This window comes from Sander lucioperca, chromosome 1 (genome assembly GCF_008315115.2).
Source record: "Sander lucioperca isolate FBNREF2018 chromosome 1, SLUC_FBN_1.2, whole genome shotgun sequence".
Lineage (NCBI taxonomy): Eukaryota > Metazoa > Chordata > Actinopteri > Perciformes > Percidae > Sander > Sander lucioperca.
Genome location: NC_050173.1, coordinates 28,614,898 through 28,632,686, shown reverse-complemented (window position 1 = coordinate 28,632,686; position 17,789 = coordinate 28,614,898). Strand labels below are relative to the sequence as shown.

General features: G+C 41.5%; 1 protein-coding gene across 1 annotated transcript; it reads right to left on the bottom strand.

Moving 5' to 3' along the window:
• Positions 1–260: 260 nt before the first annotated feature.
• On the bottom strand, positions 261–17,771 carry vimr2 (vimentin-related 2). Its single transcript, XM_031303282.2, has 10 exons — positions 17,500–17,771; positions 16,942–17,086; positions 16,638–16,796; positions 16,328–16,447; positions 12,755–12,850; positions 10,554–10,685; positions 8,515–8,646; positions 5,177–5,287; positions 4,854–4,978; positions 261–1,256 (listed from the first exon to the last, which is right to left on the bottom strand). The coding sequence occupies exons 1-10, from the start codon at positions 17,607–17,609 to the stop codon at positions 1,214–1,216; spliced, it is 1,173 nt and encodes a 390-aa protein (XP_031159142.1). The 5' UTR covers positions 17,610–17,771; the 3' UTR covers positions 261–1,213.
• Positions 17,772–17,789: the final 18 nt, after the last annotated feature.

Sequence of the window (17,789 nt, the reverse complement as noted above, 5' to 3'; positions counted from 1 at the left end):
ATCTTATCTTGATCCGTTATTAGCAGCATTTTTCATTTTTATGGCAGAGCTAACAAGCCTTTGAGATCGTTAATAGCTGGGAATGTTCAAATCTCACATTGAACACGAAGATGAATGAAAGAAGGATCACTGAACATAAATCACTCTGTGCTCATTGCATAGTTTTATAGTGCGGGGGAACTTCTTAAGTCCAAAAATTCACAAGCAGTTCTCATGAAACAGAGATTTTCACGAAAGAAATCACACAGTATGAGGTGATCTCTCAAGCAATTAGTTTTATTCAATTTAAATCTAAAGCACATGCGGATGCTTGTGCAGAAGCGAGAACCAAAAATGATTTATCATAGACAGCTTAAATGTCATGTAGAAAATAAAAAGATTACAGAGGAATGTATTACCGAATGCTTATTTCTAAAAACGACAGCAAATTGGGACATTGATTTTTAAAGGAGAAATAATGAATCACACAGGCTTTTTCTTGTAGAAACATCCAGGTGCTCATTTTGTAAGAGCTGCAGAAAAACAACAATTTCATGAACCATTTGAAAAGCAAACAGTGCACTGCACACTTGACTGTCAGTTATATGTAAAAACAAAACATGAATGCATGACTGTAAAAGCAAAGGGAAGGTGGGATGCTTCTAGTTACCAAAAGGAGAACTGTCAATATGTTAACAGTGATAGGGTCAAGGGTTAAGAGCTGGTAATCAGACAACATTTGAGTGATAGATGAGGTGGTATCAGAGGGGGATGACTTCACAGAGCCGCAGTTTAACGTGTGTGTGTGTGTGTGTGTGTGTGTGTGTGTGTGTGTGTGTGTGTGTGTGTGTGTGTTCAACAAAGAGGGGACAACACATTTATGAATGATAGAAGTGAGCTGGTAAAGATAAAACCCACTTAAGGAAATATCCATGCCAGACACTGAATGGATACGCACTCATCACGCAGACCCCATCCTCCCACCTCTTTTAGACAGCTCCATCTTTCTTGGAGTCTCGGGGTCATCTGCCAGCAACCTGTTATCAATGGCCCCGCTTAGGCTTCCAGACGACATTAATCTGTCATGATAAGTTCTGCTTAAATTGCTGCATTGGTACCTTAAGCTTCATCCTAGTGCTGGTTTCGGTGTGTTTTTCACGTTTCTCTTTGGTCTATTTTCTAATCCATGTGTGGGGGAGTATCCAGCCTGCCAGTCTGATTCTCCAGTCTTAAGTCACAGGTTGCACAGCCGCTCCTCCTCTTCCTCCACCAGACTCCTGAACCAGAGAAATACCACAGTAAACACACAGAGTACAGGTGACCAAGTTGAAGTACTCACAGGTAGTGCTGCTCATCAGTTGTAGGCCAAGTTTACCAGAAAGACAGAAGATTGCAAGTTAATTCTTTATATTAAAAACATTAGTTGACAATCTCACCTTAAGGTCAATTTTTAAGCCTGCAACTAACTATTATTTTCACCATCAATTATTCTCTCAATTAATCAATTTGGGGAAATTGTGAAAAATTATACAACAATTTCCTAAAGGCCAAGGCAATGTCTTCAAATAAAGTTTACTGCCCAAGTCAAAATACAAAGATTTTTTGTTTACTAATACATAAGACAAAGAAAAGCAGCACATACAATCTAACATTGAGAAGCTGGAACTAATTAAATAAAAAACTGCTTTCAATTATAAACCTCGAACAGGTGAGACAAAACAAGTCAAGAGCTGCTTCCAGGGTGAAGAATGAATGAACTTCATAACTCAACTTTTAAGCCAACATAAATGAGAAGTCCTAAAGTGAAAATAAAGACGAAGAAAAAATAGACATGATAACAAACTCCATCTGCTGATAAAGATCATGTGATATGATTGAAAGCTTTAGAACAGCTACTAATATACACATTTAAACCTGCAATAACTGCTTTTTTTGACCACAGAAACACACTTTAAATACAATATTGACATCACCATCAAGTTGATATGACGTACTTGTTAGCAAACAGATGCTTTTTTTCACATCTAGCAGACACGGAGCAACATTATCATTCATTTTACGTCATGTTTGTGTCCATCTGATGAATTTAAGTCCAATATTGAATCTATTTTTAACTCTGTTTTTGGTCTCCACCAACTCCTCAGGGAAATATCTGGCTCTTTAGCTGCTAAATGCTTCACTATGTTCACCAGCTAGTTGCTCACTGTGGCAGTCTGATGTTTGATGCTGGGCAGGTAGTAGTGCACAGTGAGTTTTAAAAAACAGCTGCCTGCTACATCTGGACACGCTGGTGATGAGAGAGATGAGAGTGAACCAAAGCAGTAAAGTTGCATGCCAGAAAGCCAAAACAATGAGCTGAAAGATGCTATTAAGCTCAGTAGCGCCGAGGGAAGTGATTGGATTCACTGTGAATATAAAAATATTGATTATAGCAGCTTTAAGATAGGACCGGCAGACCAGTCATCGACTGCACTTAACTAAAAAGGATCTTGTCCCTAGTTGAGCTACTTGTTGCTGAGTCATGCAGCACCATGAGCCGACCACAATGAACAGCAGAATGAATTACAGTGTAATATGGTTCACATTAGCAGTGAGCAAAAGCAGCGAGCATCTGCCTGAACTACTCTGAGATGCTTTTTCCAGGCGATAAGCCACCCTGTAATGGCAGCCTTGGGTCATTAGGGTCTGTTGTGCAGACAGTTTGCCACAGCACGGAGAGAATAAACAACCACCATTTTCATTTCTTATTCATGGTTTTAATCATGGATGACAAAACATCCAGTAAATAAAAAAAGGAAGGAAAGAAAAAAAAGTTGGCGTCGATTGTGTGCCTTTCCTGTGCCTTAAATGTCTTTGGGACAGTCTGTTGGGTAACGAGAGGGAATTAAAACTGTGGCGAATTTGGAAATGTGTGTAAGGGGAGGGCTGACATTAACAGGCTGGCGTGGAGAAGAGCTGGCAGTGGCCCAGCACACAGCGCCGACAGTGTGAGGTCCTCTTTGCCCATTCTAATGAGGCATTGTGAGGGTCTGAGCTTCAGGTCTGCAGCAGGGGCCCCTGGGGGCCGGTGCAGTCGGATTGGCGATGGAGGGACCAGGAGGAAGTCCGTGGCAGCAGGATGAGGTGGTTGAAGTGCGTCAGTCCACATACCAGAATGGCAGATGGTTAAACAACCTCAGTGGGAGGAGGGAATGACATAAAACGTCTTCAAGGTCAGGTACAGGAAACTGCATCATATTCAGAAGCTGTTTCCTGTGACTCCAGTTGGCCCGTGATGTCACCCCTTTGTTTGCATCTTTGTTTATCTTATTATGGACAACGTGGATGCCCAGGTGGCATTACATCAGACAATATTGGACTTGCAGAAATACTCCTTGTATTATTCACTGTGACGCTTACTCAGAAACCTTTTGTTGATGTTGAGGAAAAAACAGTGACGATGGATTTAATTTAAATTTTAAATCTAATGAAATCATCCCAGGGTTATTATGTGCTTTGCCCCTAACAGTTTATTCTCCTCAACAGGTTTAAATTATGTGTGGCACCGTAGGGAATGTCTGTTTTCATTTGACCCCCTACCGCAGAGATGGGAATCTACAATACATGTCAGGAAAAGGCTCCGACGCTTGAGATTTTAATTGCAATCAGAAACTACAGCAGTTGACTTTATGACACCTTTAACAGGAGACGACAAACTAATCAGTGAAATCTGGTGCAGTGTTTTTGTTGGAATGAACACCTCCATGTTCTCCAGCAGACATGGCTGTCCATCTCTGTCCCAGAGTGCTGGTTCAGGGTCATCCTATTGACTGACAGTCTTGCTAACAGTTAGACCTCGCTGTCCCAAAGTCTGCTTATCTTCTCTGGTATAATTGTACCGTGCTGTTAAGAGTGCTTTAAAATGATAGGGGTCTCATTTAAGAATAACAACCTGCAGTTCTCTATAAGAGGGGAATGAGAGTTGTGAAGGTATGGATGACCACTGTAAGAGTTGTATTTATGGCAGCTCTGAGAATTGCGTCAACACTAGTACATTATGGTCCGTTATAGCATATTAAGTAAGTTAGAATGTATTATTGCTGGAAAGTCAATCCCAGGAGGAAATATCAATTATATCTTCCCAGACACTGTTGTATACAGATCTTATTCATATTGTTACCAACTCAAATCCAATAGATTACTAATATAAAGAGCCTCAAATTGCAAAGTACAATCTATTCTAGGTAATATGATCTAATGTAATAATCCAAGTTTGTAATATTTTTGGACTGTGTTTTATTAGCCAGGAATTTGACCCTGGTTTCTAGTAGCTCTCAATTTTTACATACTGTACAAGTAGGTTAAAATATACAGTGTATATATATATAAATATATATATATATATATATATATATATATATATATATATATATATATATATATATATACATATTTATAATCAATAATGGACAACAATATACACTGTCTATATCCAATTCAAAAATATTACAATAAATTCTAAACAAGAAAAAACAATAGTAAAGGGTGATTGCTGGAATAAATATTGAATATCAGATAATATTGGATAAGATAGTAGGTGCATGTATACATTACATGTCTATCAACAGTATACACGGCCTGCTTAGATTTATATTTGGTAGGGTGTTACGTACTAATTCAGTCGACTGTTAAAGTTAATTTGACTATTTTTTTGTCGTCGCTTTGTTTCATATTATTCGTGTGTATTAATGAACCCCAGGATGACTTCTAGCTGCTTTACTAATAGGGAGCATATAAACATTTTTAGGTTTTCAAGCTTACCTGATCATACAGAAGATTTATTATTCAGAACAGTTTCACACAAAAACACCATTTATTACACCAGACTGTCTGACCTGTAAGCAGTAATTTCCATGTCTCTGGCCATCTTCTCACTGAGCAGCTCCTTGTAGTCTTCACACTGCTTCTTCATCTGCACTTGGAAGTCGGCCTCCTGGTGCCGCATTTCATCAATAGTACACTGAATAACACACACACACACACACACACACACACACACACACACACACACACACACACACACACACACACACACACACACACACACACACACACACACACACACACAGGGATTAGAGGGTGAGATTAAATGACAGAATTAGACCAAACCACTGGTCCTTTGCAGCCTATGATTACGTTAATCGGTCGACTTTCAGACCTCCAACTCAGCAATCTCGTCAATATATGCAGCCGTCTTCATCTCAACCTCGTCCTCCAGCTCCTCGTTACACTTCTCCAGCTCAGAGAGCTCCTTTTGTAGCTCTGAAATCTACAGAAATATAAACGACATACAGCAATGGTTACCCATTCAAAATATACTCACAAAGATTTCGACTAGTTATCATGTCAGACTATGTCTCGATGTTCCCTTCATGGTCTCTGTCGTGTTTCAAATCACATTATTTACTCTTTCTTTTGGTCTCACCAACTACTGAGAAAGATATCTGGGTTTTTAGCATCTGGATGTTCGACTTTCTTCACCAGCGAGTCGCTGGTGAGTTTGTCTGTCTGTCATTTGATACTAAGCAAGTACATTTAGTTGTTTTTTTTAGAGCTTTTTAAACAAGCTAGAAGTGTTTGTGTGTTGTAAAAAAGAAAAAAAAATGCTTAAAGAGATGGGATAACTCTCTGTGGGTTGGTCATCACAAGCAAAGGCATGACACATTTGTCATTTGATCGATTTTTCATATAAAATGGATAGAAATTGAGCTTAAACAAACCAAAACATTAGTATGCCAATCAACCCGACCTACACAGATAAAACAGGTTCCTTTACTTCTACCGCAAACTAAAGCAGGAGCATCCCCCCCTTCCGCTTCCCCTCCCCCTCATGTCTGAAGCTGTGGTGTCCTGCCGTGAGTAATTACAGCAATCACGCAAGTTCAACAATTAGCTGTCACAGCCAGATGGGGATCCAGGCGGTCGTGCTCGTCTTTCAGCGAGATCATGAGGAAGACCCGGCTGATGATGACTCCCAAACCTGGTCGAGCCACTTACTCCCAGACTCGTTGGTTCTCCCTGGCATGATGAGTGAAGTCTGGGTTGTGTGCTTATGCGAGTAGTGGCATACAACCCCATCAGTGCCTGCTCTATTATATACATTTCTGCGTCATGGCTGATTTCACTGCAATCTGTTTGTTTGGCCATGTTGTGTCTCAGTGAGAAACCAGACCTGAGGCATCCATCACAGGCGAGAGAGGAAACAGAGCAGATCAGGCCGTGCTGTTCATCCGTCAGGCTGGATTGAACAGAACTGGGGATAGTGTGCTGCATAGTAGACAAAAGTAGATGATGTTGGGAGAGTTCTGCTGTGGTTACAGAGGCTTACTGTTTATTTAAAGAGCTGGAGGTAGAGCTACAGCCACATTAATGAGAACCAAACCACCATGTTTGTTACAGATGTGGCTAGGTGTCAGCTGTGGTCTGACCACTGATGGATGTTAAAGAGACTAATGTGAAGGAAATGGAGGTAGTTTTGGGAGTCACCTGGTGATTTTACCTGAGTCATAATTTCCTGTTTCGTATCTTTGTTGAGGCCTCACTTCGCTCTTTCATTCAAAGCCCCTTGCTGTCATTTTTCTGCTGGCAGGATGAGAAATATCCGATGAAGGTTTATTTCCTCTCTTTCATTTGCAGAGGTAGTCTCTAGTCAGTGTGTGTGTGTGTGTGTGTGTGTGTGTGTGTGTGTGTGTGTGTGTGTGTGTCAAGTTTTAAAACGTTCATGACACTGCAGGCGCTTTGAAAGACTGTACTTAATAACTGAGGACACAGAGGGCAATAAATCCTGTCTGAGCTGAAGCCGAGCCTTTCACATCTCCTGCTGAAAGTGTCCGCAGAGTAAACACTCTGGTCAGCAGGATCTCCCACACTGTTGCTCTGCTGTCACTCAGCTGCTCTCCACTCCCTTCGCCTGCTGTGGGAAACCATTCATTTCCACCATTATGTCTGATTTAAGAGCTGATGGCCGACGCAGAGGCAGTTGTGGTCTGTAAGACTCCTCTTTTCTTTGTCAGTAAAGAAGCAGGAAATGTGTTATGGGAAGATCTAAATCAGTAGGCAGTAACTGAAGTATTTAAATTATGTGTAAATGTGAAACTTAAAGGGTCAGTTCACCCCCCACCCAAAATACTGATTTTCTTACTTGCCAGTAGCGGTAACCAGCCATGCAGACAGTTTGGGTTTTCTTTGCAGAAGTTTATAACTATCAGTTTCTGAGATGTATACGTTATATTACAATATCCCAATTACTCTGGATAATCCTTAGAGCATGTAGTCAACAATTTTCATGGGACTACTTCTTAAAGCAATAGTTCAATGTTTTCAGAAATACGCTTCATCACTTTAGAGAGCTAGAGGAGTAGAAGCCGGCTTAAAGACTAGAATAGAGCTAAAAAGCTAACCTGGCAACCTCATGCTGACTGGCTGACTCAAGGCAGCTACACACCGGGCCGGCGGCCGACCGTTGGCAGAAAAGGCAGACTGATCAGTCTCCCCAAGTTGGTCAAAAAAGTGCCTCGGAACACACCAAAGCGACGAGACGTAATACATCTCCATAACAGCAGGTGGCGCTAATCTGTATTGTCGGTCTGGCTGCTGCTTCCGGATTTTGGATTTTTCAAACGGCCATTAATGGCGACTCATTCAGAATACGATCCCATATGTACTAAAATAGTTGACTGAAACGTGTTTCTGAAAACATTTTAAGCGAGAAATAGGCCATGCAGTTGCTGAATCTGTCTTCATTTTAGATCGACAAAGGTCAGTTTAAAAGATTTTCGTCAGATTTTGAGAGGGTTAGTCACGGTCATCCCGCTTGCCATTTCCGGGTGAGTCCCGACTGCCCTGTCTCCGACTGAGCATGTCAAATCGGCCAAAATGAAGGCTGACAGCTTCTCCAACGGACGACGGCACGGAACACACCGAACAGACTCGAGTCACTGACCTCGCCAGACTGTCCAACGGCCGATTATCGGCCCGGTGTGTAGCTGCCATCACAGTGACTGCACCCAGCCAAGAAATAGGCCAACACATAACCCCTTGTGCAACCAAAACTCGTTGTTTTTATACTTTGGTTTTGTACGGATTAAACATACAACATATAATATGTTATTTAGTGATCTTTAGAGGTGCTGGTAGGCTGATTTTGTTACTTTTGGACTGAGCCAGATTAGTTGTTTCCCCCTTGTTTCTAGTCTTTGTGCTAAGCTAACCAGCTGCTGGCACACAACAGTGGTTTCAATCTTCTGATCTAACTCTATTCAAGGCACTAATAAGAGTATCAGCTTGCTTAATGCAGGAGCTCTGCACAACATGTTGTTGAGATTTGCAAGGTGTGCGCAGCAGAAAAATGAGAGACAAGTCATCTCAAAATCTTGGCAAATAAAACCAAATCCCAAATCTACCTTAATAATGTAGAGCACTTTTTGTTTGATTTGGGTGAACTGACCCTTTAAAAAGTGATGGAAAAAAAAGTGAGTGAGCAGTGAGTCTACTCACCAGCATCTTCAGCTCATTGATGTCCTTTATCTTTGACAAGTCTTTGACTGTTGACCCTCCAGCTCCCCCTACTTCCAGTTGTTTTCCATCACCACTGCGAACAACAGCAGAGGAGGATGCACCACACTCGGACTGCAAAGACAGAAGAGGAGGAAGAAGTGCAGTCGTGAAAGTTCTGACCTTTCAGTTTGAGTCTGCAAATGCACAGAACCATGGAGGATGGCGCTTTCTTTTGGGCAGTTAAGTGCACTCTGACAGTGGAGCAAGGAGCAATCAGAGCCTCTTATCCCAGCTGATGGTTAAACCTCTCCTCGTGTCCACCACATTCCTGATTAGATGGAACAAATGTAGCAGAAACAAGCAACATGAGGGTGCACAGGTGTGTGGGAGTCAGCCAGCAATCACCATTACTGTTCAAACCCGATAGCAATCATTTTTAGCATCAAGACAATTGCGTGTCGTAATCGAGGCCAGGCACAGGACGGTGTCCAGCTGGCGAGAGAAGAGACAGAGTGGGGAGGGAAAGAGAGGGAATAGACGGGGTTTGGGGGAACAAAAAACACACCTACGCATCTAGACAGACACACAAATATATAAATACGCTGGATACCCTTCAGCCAAGCCTCCAAGCGTCCACTCCAGTACTGCTGAGGAGCCTGGGAAGGCGGCCAGCAGTCTGATTTCAGCCCTGACCTCTGAACCGGGCAGACATCCTCGCCCCAGAGGGGGTCAGACCCACCGGAGCTGTAGTCTGACCCCGATGCAACACGCGCACATGCACATGCGCACGCGTGCACACGCACACGCACGCGCACACACACACACACACACACACACACACACACACACACACACACACACAGGTAGACAAAGGCAGCCTCTGATTCTCGAGTTCTTCCCTGGTGTTGTGTTAAGAGGAAAAGAAAACAAGTGGGAGTATCGTTGTGGGATTTGTGAAAGTTGAGATTTTCATCTGGACCTGGCAGGGATGTTTCAGAGGGAGGGAGAAAGTAATCAGTGGTCAGTAGGAGGTCGAGGATGGCAGCCGGTGGAGGGAGAAGTACTCAGATCTTTTTACTTTAATAAAAGTAGCAATGCAACAATTTAAAAATACTCCATGTAAAAGTAATTCTGAATCCTATTGAAGTAAAATTACAGAAGTATTACAAACAAAATGCACCTGAAGTATCAAAAGTAAAAGTACTTGTTCTGCAGGAAAAGGCTCCTGTATAAGATTATTAATACTGATGCATGAACGTGTAAGTGGCATTTTTACTGTTATAACTGGTCGAGGTTTAGCTGCTGTTTCTTTATATACAGTTAACTAGTTTAGTCCAGTGGTTGTCACACCAAGGGGTTTGTCCCCGTCCAAAGGGTCACAAGATCAATGAGATGATTAATGGGAGAGGAAAGAAAAAAAAAACTAAGCTCAGCGACACAAATTTATATTCATAATATATGAATTGAATGAAATATACTTAGCGAATGAATCCACCAGCCACCGGCTGTTTATCTCAATGCACTCAGTTCTTGATATTGTTCTTTTGCTGATTTTCTTGGTTAAAGATTTACACTACATTTGGATGGAGAACACTATAGGCATCTGAAAAGTGGCAAAGGGCCCCAACCACCAGCCACTGCTTGTGAAAAAGGTTTCAAAACACTGGCTTAATCTTTAAAAATGCATTTTACAAGCTTATCATGTTTCTTTAATGTAAAATCTTAATCTGAAAAGTATCCATAGCTGTCAGATAACATGCACCCCTCTGAAGTAGTGGAGTGGAGTAGCATGACATTGAAACACTCAAGTAAAGTACAAGTACCTTATAATTGTACTTAAGTACAGTACTTGAGTAAATGTACTTAATGACTTGTTCGCTATTGGTGTTTATGAGGCCATTCATGTGCATGGAAGTGTCGCTCAATGAGAACCAAAGCCAGAAATAGCCTTGCTGTGATTCTATGGTTGTACATAGACATGCTACTGTAAAGCATCAGGCTTCCACTTCATATGTGTTTTATGCTACTATGTGTTGTACCTGGAGGTTCTCGGCCAGCTGGCAGTAGTACTCCTTTACAACCAGGGCTGGAGTGATGTCAGGGCTGCCAAATATAATAGCTGCCACAGCTCCTGTAGCCCCTTCAGCTGGCTCCAGCAGACTCTCCACTTCCTGATCATACATGCCACATACAAAAAACACAGCGGTGAAGTATACTCAGTGGTCAAATGCAACTAAATACCTAAATGTGATTATTTCCATTTCATGCAACTTCGTTTCCACTACATTTCAGAGGGAAATATTGTACTTTTACTTAACTACAAGTACATTTTGCTGATAATATTTAATAATATTTTGAATACAGGACTTTTACATGTAACATTTTTACTATAGTCAAAAGTAGAATTTTTACTGTGTGGTATTAGTACTTACTCAAGTAAAGCATCTGCAAATGTTACTTAAGTTAAAGTATGTAAGCATTATCTGTAAAATGTACCTAAAGTGTCAAAAGTAAAACTTGTTATGCAGATAAATGACCCCTGAGTGTTATACTAATATATACTGTAGCTAATTTGATCTATTTTATATACTGTTGAATGATTTTATCTTTAACAATGCACCATATTTTATTTGCACATCATATGTTTTCTATGTAAAATCTTGATTTGTAACGTAACTAAAAACTATAGCTGTCAAATACAACTGTAGTGCAGCAGAATTATAACGTGGCATGAAATGAAAAGAAAGTACCTCTGATATGTACTAGTAACATTTCACCTCTGCAAATACAAACACACGCAGTTCATTTTGATGAATTTACACACACATCAAATACCTCAACATACTTGTCTTCAGCTTCCAATATCAAGCTCATTCAGTAAAAAAAAACCAACCTATATACATTACAGAGAAAATTAACTGTTACAGAGCTGCAGTGGCAGTCTAACATTTGTATCCTTTCCCCTCCACCCAAATAACGACATGGCTGCCGATTCATCAGGGAAATATGGGGTATCTGAAGTGCTGATAATGAAAACAGTTAATAAAACAAAGAAAATTTCTGTTTCCATTTGGTATTCAGCTGCATTTCCCGGACTGTGAGTTATCGAGCGTGTCCCAGAGGGAGTGTGTTAAACGCCGGGCAGCCTGGCTTTGCAGAGAAAAACACAGTGTGATGGAGTTGGTCCTGCTTCAGCTGCCTCTCTCTCTGCCTACAGCCTCAAGATCTGATACTGGGGCGCGTCTGTCATCTCCTGGCGAGGTGGAGAATATTGTAGAAGGTGGAGAGAGCAGGGTGTGTGTGGATGTGATATAGGTAATTATGTGCATTGGATATGGTTGCAAACATGAGTATTTTACAGCAATAGTTAATTTTGGGAAATATGCACGTTTGCTTTCTTGCCAAGAGTCACATGAGAGGATTGATACCACTCTCAGAGTGGTAATGATCTTCTAATCTAACTCTCAGAAAAAAAGCATAAGTGAGACATATGCTGATTTTCAGGTTCATACGTGTATTTTGGATTTATACTGGATCTGTTAACCTGCTTTAATGTAAAAAAAAAACAACACATTTTTTTCATACTGTCTGTCTCAAGATACCTGTATTGACCCTCAGGCTAAAATGCTCCGTTTTAGCGCCCGTCTCTTTAAGCCCCCCTCCCAAAAAGCCCAGTCTCTGATTGGTTTGTGAGAAAAATATGGTGCACCTTTGCAAAGGTAGTTCTCAAGCTGCTGGATGGAGATACTCAGATAGGGGGCTGTATATTCTAATGAGCCTGCATGTGACATAGGAAGGGGAGCTAAATCTGAATGGCTTGTTGAATTCCATGTTTTCGGATCTAGGAAGCTCACAAAAACCTGACTGGGTTGTATTATTTCACAGTTTGCGGGTTGGTACTGCACTCCAGATACCGAAATGTATGTGCACAAGCACTGAAAAAGTGAGTTTTCATTTTATGCCCCCTTTAAGACACTGGAACAAGGACTCAAATGAACACAACAAATTAAACAAGGGCCTAATTTTGTTGCATGATATACTAGATACATATTTTGTGTTTTAATCCTCTCCCCATATGTTTATGTTGACAGGGGTCATCCCAGCTGTGTTCATCACCACAGGTCTGGATATTTCTCCAACATTCCCGTCTGACCTAAGAGCTACATTTTCAGTAATTTTCATGGCTATAAACAATTTCTGTTTTATCACACTGCAGCTATATATCCTCTCTCCCCCTCACCGTTGTGTGCTGGGCCTCCATGTTGGCCAGCTGCTCCTCGTAGATAGCCACTTGCTCCCTCAGTGCCAAACACTCTGCTGTCACAGCATCGACTTCCTGCAAAGAAAATCAAATTAACAGAGAACAAGCTGCAAGTAAAGAAGTTGAACTTCATTTCTGGAGGCGTCTCAGAACACTGCAGTTTGTGCAGTAAATCACACCACAGGTTGAAGAAAAGTACAAAAGGGCTTTGTTTCCACCCTGAACAATCATTTTAGAAACCATCAGCACATCCACCTGTTTCCCTGAACAGCAAGTAGACACCGCAATGCAGAGAAAAGGGGGAGGAGGAGGAGGAAGTTCAGAAGCAGGCTAACTAGACACAAAAGCCCTGTCTACCAATTCATCCGCTAGCAGGGGTTCTTAGCTCATCTACTCTTTTTAAAGAACCAGATTAATTGGTGTTGGATGCAATTACTGTGGGTGACTACATTTACATTTGGACACATGCAGAGAGAGTTTGGTGGTGAAGTTGTGGAGCCTCGCTGGGAGGGTGGCAGGGTCCTTGATGGACAGCAGTAAGCAAAAGTGGTTTGGTCCTAATGCTGCTGCTGTTGTTGTTGCTTGTGTTCAAAAATCTGCAAGTAGCTGGGGAGAAACTTTAAAGCAATAATTGTCTTTTTGGCCTCTTAGGGGCAACAAGCTGTAAACACAACATTGACATACTAGTACCATGTAAAGTTCATTTGGAAAAAAAATTGGAAAAGTTGCTCATGTTTAGCATCCAGGAGAGCACAATTAGCATTAATGTGGAGTCGTGTTTCTGTCCACCTGACGATTGTAAGTCTAATATCGACTCTCCTTTTACCTCCATTTTGGTTTCCACCAACTCATGAAGAAAATATCTGGCTTTTTAGCTACTCTTTTCACCAGCTAGTCACTAACTGTGTCAGTCAGCTGTTTGGTGCTGAGCAGGTTGTGTGAAGTGAATTTATCAGAGATTTTTTCGCTAAAAACGACACTGATGAGTGGTGAGCGGGAGCCAAACCATTAAAGTTGCGGGCTGTAAAATGGAAACAATGACTGGATAGTGCCCAAGTCAAATCAAGTATTTTTCTATAACTTTAATTATCCGTTACTAACCATGCAAAAATCCAAGTTAAAGTTGAGAGAAAAAAAACATCTTTAGGTATTATTTATAAGTTTTACAGGCAAAAACTGAGCTCATCTGCTTCATCTGGAAGTGTGTGTGTTTTGGCCAAACAACCCACTAACTGACATATATTCTGATGCTAAATGTTGCTAAATCCTGAAGTACATGACATTACCTTTTTCCAGTACAGCCCCACCCCATTGAAACCAATGGAAAAGTGCACAGAGAAAAACAGAAATAGAGAAATCATGTGAAATAATCAAAACTAAACTATCTTTTGCAGAAAACTGTGTGTTTGTGTGGAACCCTATTGCTTATAAGCTGATTCATAAAACAAGTTTTCAGGGCCTTTAAGATTCCTCAACATTTTAAAATCCACTGTTTTTACTATTCTCGCCCTGATGATGACCTTGTGAGGTCGAAACTGGTAGGCGTTTTAACCGACATGCCTGACTAAATAAAGGCTTTTATTATAGCATCTCTCCTCGTTCTGCCTAAGAGTGCGTGAAGAACATTTTCTTTTCTGTGCCCATTTTTTTTGTTCCCATGCAGCACCACTTACAGTAAACAGACTGAGCACTTGGCCTCGTCACTCATCCACTTCCTTGTAAGTGTATTTTAATTCTGGTGAATTCTGTGGTCATTTTTTTTTTTTACCGCAGCCCACCAGGTCTGATGGTAATAACATAACTGAAACAAAATGTTTAAGATCACTGTGAGACGATGAAGAGGGGAAATTTGTAGGCCTTGATAATGGAGCAGAACTGGCAGGAGTGAAACAACACAATATCCAGTAGTATACTGGACTGGATAACATGCCTTGTTTCATCACTGTCAGTCTACCATTATGTTGAGAGAACTGCAGCTAGCTGTGGGTTGAGTTGTGTAGTGTTTGCTCCTCTCCTCCGCATCTCTGCTCTTCCTCTACCTCGCTGTCGGTTTCCCACCAACTCTTTCTTGTCACCCTGCAGCTGCTCCCAATTCAGAACCAGATAACTGAGCCAGCAGGAACATTACGGCACCGTATTATAGCCTGCATCACATCTGTAAGGGAGAAATTAAATCCTCCCTCGCATCTGGCCCGGCTGGGAGGAGATTGGCTCTGGCATGTGTGAGGGAGGGGGGTATATGGAAAAGTTGGTGGCTCGGGTTGCAGTGGGCCACCAGCCCAGACTGTGACTGGTGGTGATCAACACCCATTGGCTGCACTACAGGAGGAGCAGCTGTGCCGAGTTTCAGCTGATTCACCAGGAGGCCGAGGGGAGGAGGAGCAGGGAAAGGCTTGGCAACACTGCCGTCTAGTGCTGAAGACGCATTATCACAAGAGAGGTGTGATCATGTATAGCACGATACAAGAATCTAAGAGATATTGTATTGATCCCCAGGGGGGAAATACATGAAAAAATAAAAGTTGTATAAGTCACAAGTGACTCAATTTAACATTCATTAGTTGATTAATTTGAGTTTGAAAGATACAGGGAATTTAGCAGGAACGGAGGGTCTAACAAAAGGTGCTACTGGTTGCATTATGGGAAATGTAGGAGCCAGTGTTATTGCAGCTTCACCCACACTAGGGACCACAAATCAGGGTATCTCAGCTTCTGCTGCTTCAAATTTGGCCATTCTTTTCTTATATCTCATCTCTTGAAAGTCCCCCAACTTCATGGAAGTGCAATAATATGTTCTGAAGTGACTCTTTAACCTAAAGACATACCCCTAAGGGTTAAACATAACTATTTTTAATCTCATGACCTCTGGTTTGGAGGGTGAATTGCAAGCACTTCTGTCCATAATGCTGGGTGGGGGGGGTTTCATAATTCAGAGTCAAACAGTCTGTAGGACATCTCATGGACACCTTATAGACAGGAAAACGTATCCAGGCCAAAAAGTGCCAACTATGATTAACAACTTCAGGGTTAATGTTTAATGTATAGTGGAAAAACCCCAAGAGCTTTTGTTTTTCACTTAACAATAAGCCATCAACTCTGCAGTTATAAATGTAAGTAGTTAATATTGTTTGTTGGCTTTGAATCTCTATAGCTGGATTCACTTATAGAGCTAATTTTTCAAAATAACAGGATATAAACACAAGCTAAACTGGTCTGAGAACATACTCCAACTTCAGAGATTCTTCATTTAAAATTTGCGCAAACCTTATTTTTATTTCTGCATTTTAATTGTTTATTTCTTGTCTGTACTGAAGTAATACATCATTTGTCATTTGTTTAGAAACCCTTTATGGATATCACTTTAGTGTTGATCTTGGTTTGCTTTAATTATTTAAGTTTACCTTAACTCATTCATGTTGCGTTGTCAAGCTGTATGCCGTATATACATTTTTTGTAGGGGGAACTCTCAGTGTTTATAAATCCTGGCTACGGCCCCGACTTTCACAAGTTTTCTTCTGGGTAAGGATGCTATATAGTATTTACAACTATTACCTCAGCAACCTCCTGTCGTCCCTGCTGGAGGATGATCCTCTGCTGTGCAGCCTTCTCGTACTCTTTCATCAGACATTCAAGCTCTTTCTGCAGCTCCTCTGTGTCACACAGAATCTCATCCTGCAGGGAGAAGCGGTGATAACAGTGATGGATCTTGACAAGGTTATAGATCAGTCCTGTCTGTCACTGCACAAACTAAAGTAAAATTGATGGGATGGAAGGCGCAATGGACCGTCTATGAGAAAACCCAATTTAAGAATGTCGCACACAGAGAAGCATGCAGCAGACACACCCAGCAGCGGCAGCCTACCCTCTCCCTGCGCAGTCTTTCCACCACTGCATCCAGACTGTAGTCAGGCTCGGCCACAGTGGAGGTGATGCTGGAGGCGGCTTGCCGACTGTTCAGCTTCTCCTCTAGTTCAACAATCTGACATTCAAGAGACTCATTCTCCTCCTCAAAACAATGGGCCTAAAGGGCAGAGACAGATTAAACAGGTACATACTGTGTGTATGTACATTCACTGCTTCATTTACCAAGAACAAAGGCATGACACAGCTGAGGGAAAATAAAGTGCTGGTGTGTCATTGGGAGCAGTAACAGTGTTTGTCCTCACCAGTTCAATAAGTCTGACCAGGCGGTCGTTGAGGGCTGCGATGATGTTGCGCTCCTGGACAAACCGGTTCAGACCCTCCTTGTTGAGCGCCTTGGCAGCTACGAAGTCTAACTTCTCACAGTTACACTCGTTAATGGCCGCACCCCTGAGAGGAGGACACAAAGTACCAAAGACTGGAATTAATTTTCAAGGATCATTTGAACCACATCCATAGTAGGATAGTTAATGACTTTTACAAAGTTAAATACAGTAAAACATTCATTTGGGAAACAACAAAAAGTTCAACTAAAGTACAGCATCATTCTTTAAAAGCTTCAGTTCTTTAGCCCTCACCTGTCACGGTAAATGAACATAGACTAATTATAGAGTAATTATTTCAATGAGCACAAATGGTATTTGTCATCACCATTCAGGAAAATTTGCCTTAACTACAACACCCACATTCATGAACATTTGGTTCTGGTTAAAAACATCTTAAATTCTACATATTTTTAGGTGAAACAACACTTCATATTTTAAAATTCTGCACTCGCCCTCTACCCAAAGACCCACACTGACCTGACAGAGGCCCGGCACTGCCCTGCACACTGCATACTTAACCCTCCATTTCGACTCCAGCTATCATCCTCAAACAGCTTGCGGTAAGAAGACACTCTGAGCATGGTCATGGCTTTGAATAAGTTCAAACTGGGCTACAACACAACAGGCAAATAGTGGCAGCAGGTCCAAGTCAGGGTTTTTATATTCACAGTGAATGAGAATGTTGCACTGAGGTGAGGGATCTCTCACCGGCCGCTGAGTAGACTAAATATACGGTGAACATCAGCCGGTAACGATTTCACATGTAC